Source organism: Sinocyclocheilus anshuiensis, unplaced genomic scaffold (genome assembly GCF_001515605.1).
Source record: "Sinocyclocheilus anshuiensis isolate Anshui unplaced genomic scaffold, SAMN03320099.WGS_v1.1 scaffold1265, whole genome shotgun sequence".
NCBI lineage: Eukaryota > Metazoa > Chordata > Actinopteri > Cypriniformes > Cyprinidae > Sinocyclocheilus > Sinocyclocheilus anshuiensis.
In genome coordinates this window covers 46,880-48,222 of record NW_015551081.1, presented here as the reverse complement: position 1 = coordinate 48,222, position 1,343 = coordinate 46,880, and the positions used below count along the sequence as shown (strand labels likewise).

Here is a 1,343-nt window from a genome sequence, read left to right as displayed (position 1 = left end):
TTTTTAAAGTATCGGTTCAGGCACCGGTACCGTTTTAAAAGTATCGATTTGGCACCGGTATCATAAAAAACCCAATCGATACCCAACCCTAATATTATGTAAACAAAAACTTTTATTTTGGATGCGATTAATTGCGATTAATCATATGACAGCACTAATTTTAATATTTCCGTAATGTACCCTTATACAGGTAAATCCAAATTTTTAGCTCTCACACTGTACCTTCACTCGTGACTCCTTCCTCGGCTTCTTCACCCTTCTGTTTAAGGAAGTAAAGAGAATCAAATTATTAACACATCAGAGCAGTCAGTTTTCTTACTTATACACCACATTGTGCTATATAAACACAGAATGAACAAGTACCTACCATTCAGCTGGAAAACCACTTTACAGCGAGAGAGAGAATGAAATCAAGGTAAAGAAGTCTCACCACATCAGCACAGAGCCACTCCTCAATGTCATCCATGACAGAGGACTGCGATACGGGGATCTATGGAGCAAAGCCATGGACAAACCAAAGACCCCCAAAGCCACGAAAGAACAAAAAACACCCCCAACAAACAAAAACACAAACAATAAAATCACCAGAAAGTCTGAGAGGAAAATAGCAACAGAAAAATGCAATCAACGTCAAACCGAGCCAAAACACGCACGCCGCACGCCACACACTCACACTCACACACACACACACACAGCTTGCACATAGAGCTGGAGCAACACTGTTTCACATGCTGTGACAGTGAAAAATGAAAAGACACTGAAGGAGAGATGCAGTGTGAAGCTTCTGAATGAATAGAGAAGGGTTTATCATTAAGAATATAGGTTATTCTGTGAGAGAAGCTCCATAATCAGAGCTTGATAATCATAGTTTGACAGCAACATGAGAACAGCGGCACAAGAGCTCCCCCTACAGTGAACATTTCTCCATGTATTTCTGCTGGACAGGACAGGACAGATTTGTTTGTACTTTTTTTTGTACATTACGGTGTTATAATTATTATTATTTTTTAAATCAAACATAACTGCCACAAGAAGTTTGCAGTGACATTTCTTCTATTTGTTAAAATCAAGATTCAAAATAAAAGTTCTGAAACACTACCAAGTCCATAGTTTGGACAAAAATAATTATTTATTCAGCTGTATGAAATTTGTTTTGTGGACATATTTAAATTGTGGCAATGTATGCATTTCTTTACAAAAAGAAAATTTCATTTTCTTAATGTAATGTCTTAGTATGCAAGTACGTATATTTATTTATTTTAATGTTTGGAATGAGGAGAGAAATAATACAGCAGCCAAACGTGGAGTGGAGTATAGTATAGTATAGTATAGTATAGTATAGT

At 36.6% G+C, this 1,343-nt stretch overlaps 1 protein-coding gene across 7 annotated transcripts in view; it reads right to left on the bottom strand.

Annotated features, from left to right (window-relative positions):
• tom1l2a (target of myb1 like 2 membrane trafficking protein a) overlaps window positions 1-1,343 on the bottom strand; it is a 37,358-nt gene that overhangs the window by 1,848 nt on the left and 34,167 nt on the right. For 5 of the 7 annotated variants that reach the window (XM_016452555.1, XM_016452558.1, XM_016452556.1 and 2 more), the window contains 2 exons: window positions 431-490; window positions 223-259 (listed from right to left, as the gene is read on the bottom strand). In XM_016452555.1, the coding sequence (XP_016308041.1) occupies window positions 223-259; window positions 431-490 (97 nt within the window). The remainder of the gene's footprint in view (window positions 1-222; window positions 260-430; window positions 491-1,343) is intronic. The other 2 variants (XM_016452560.1, XM_016452562.1) reach the window with 1 other exon arrangement.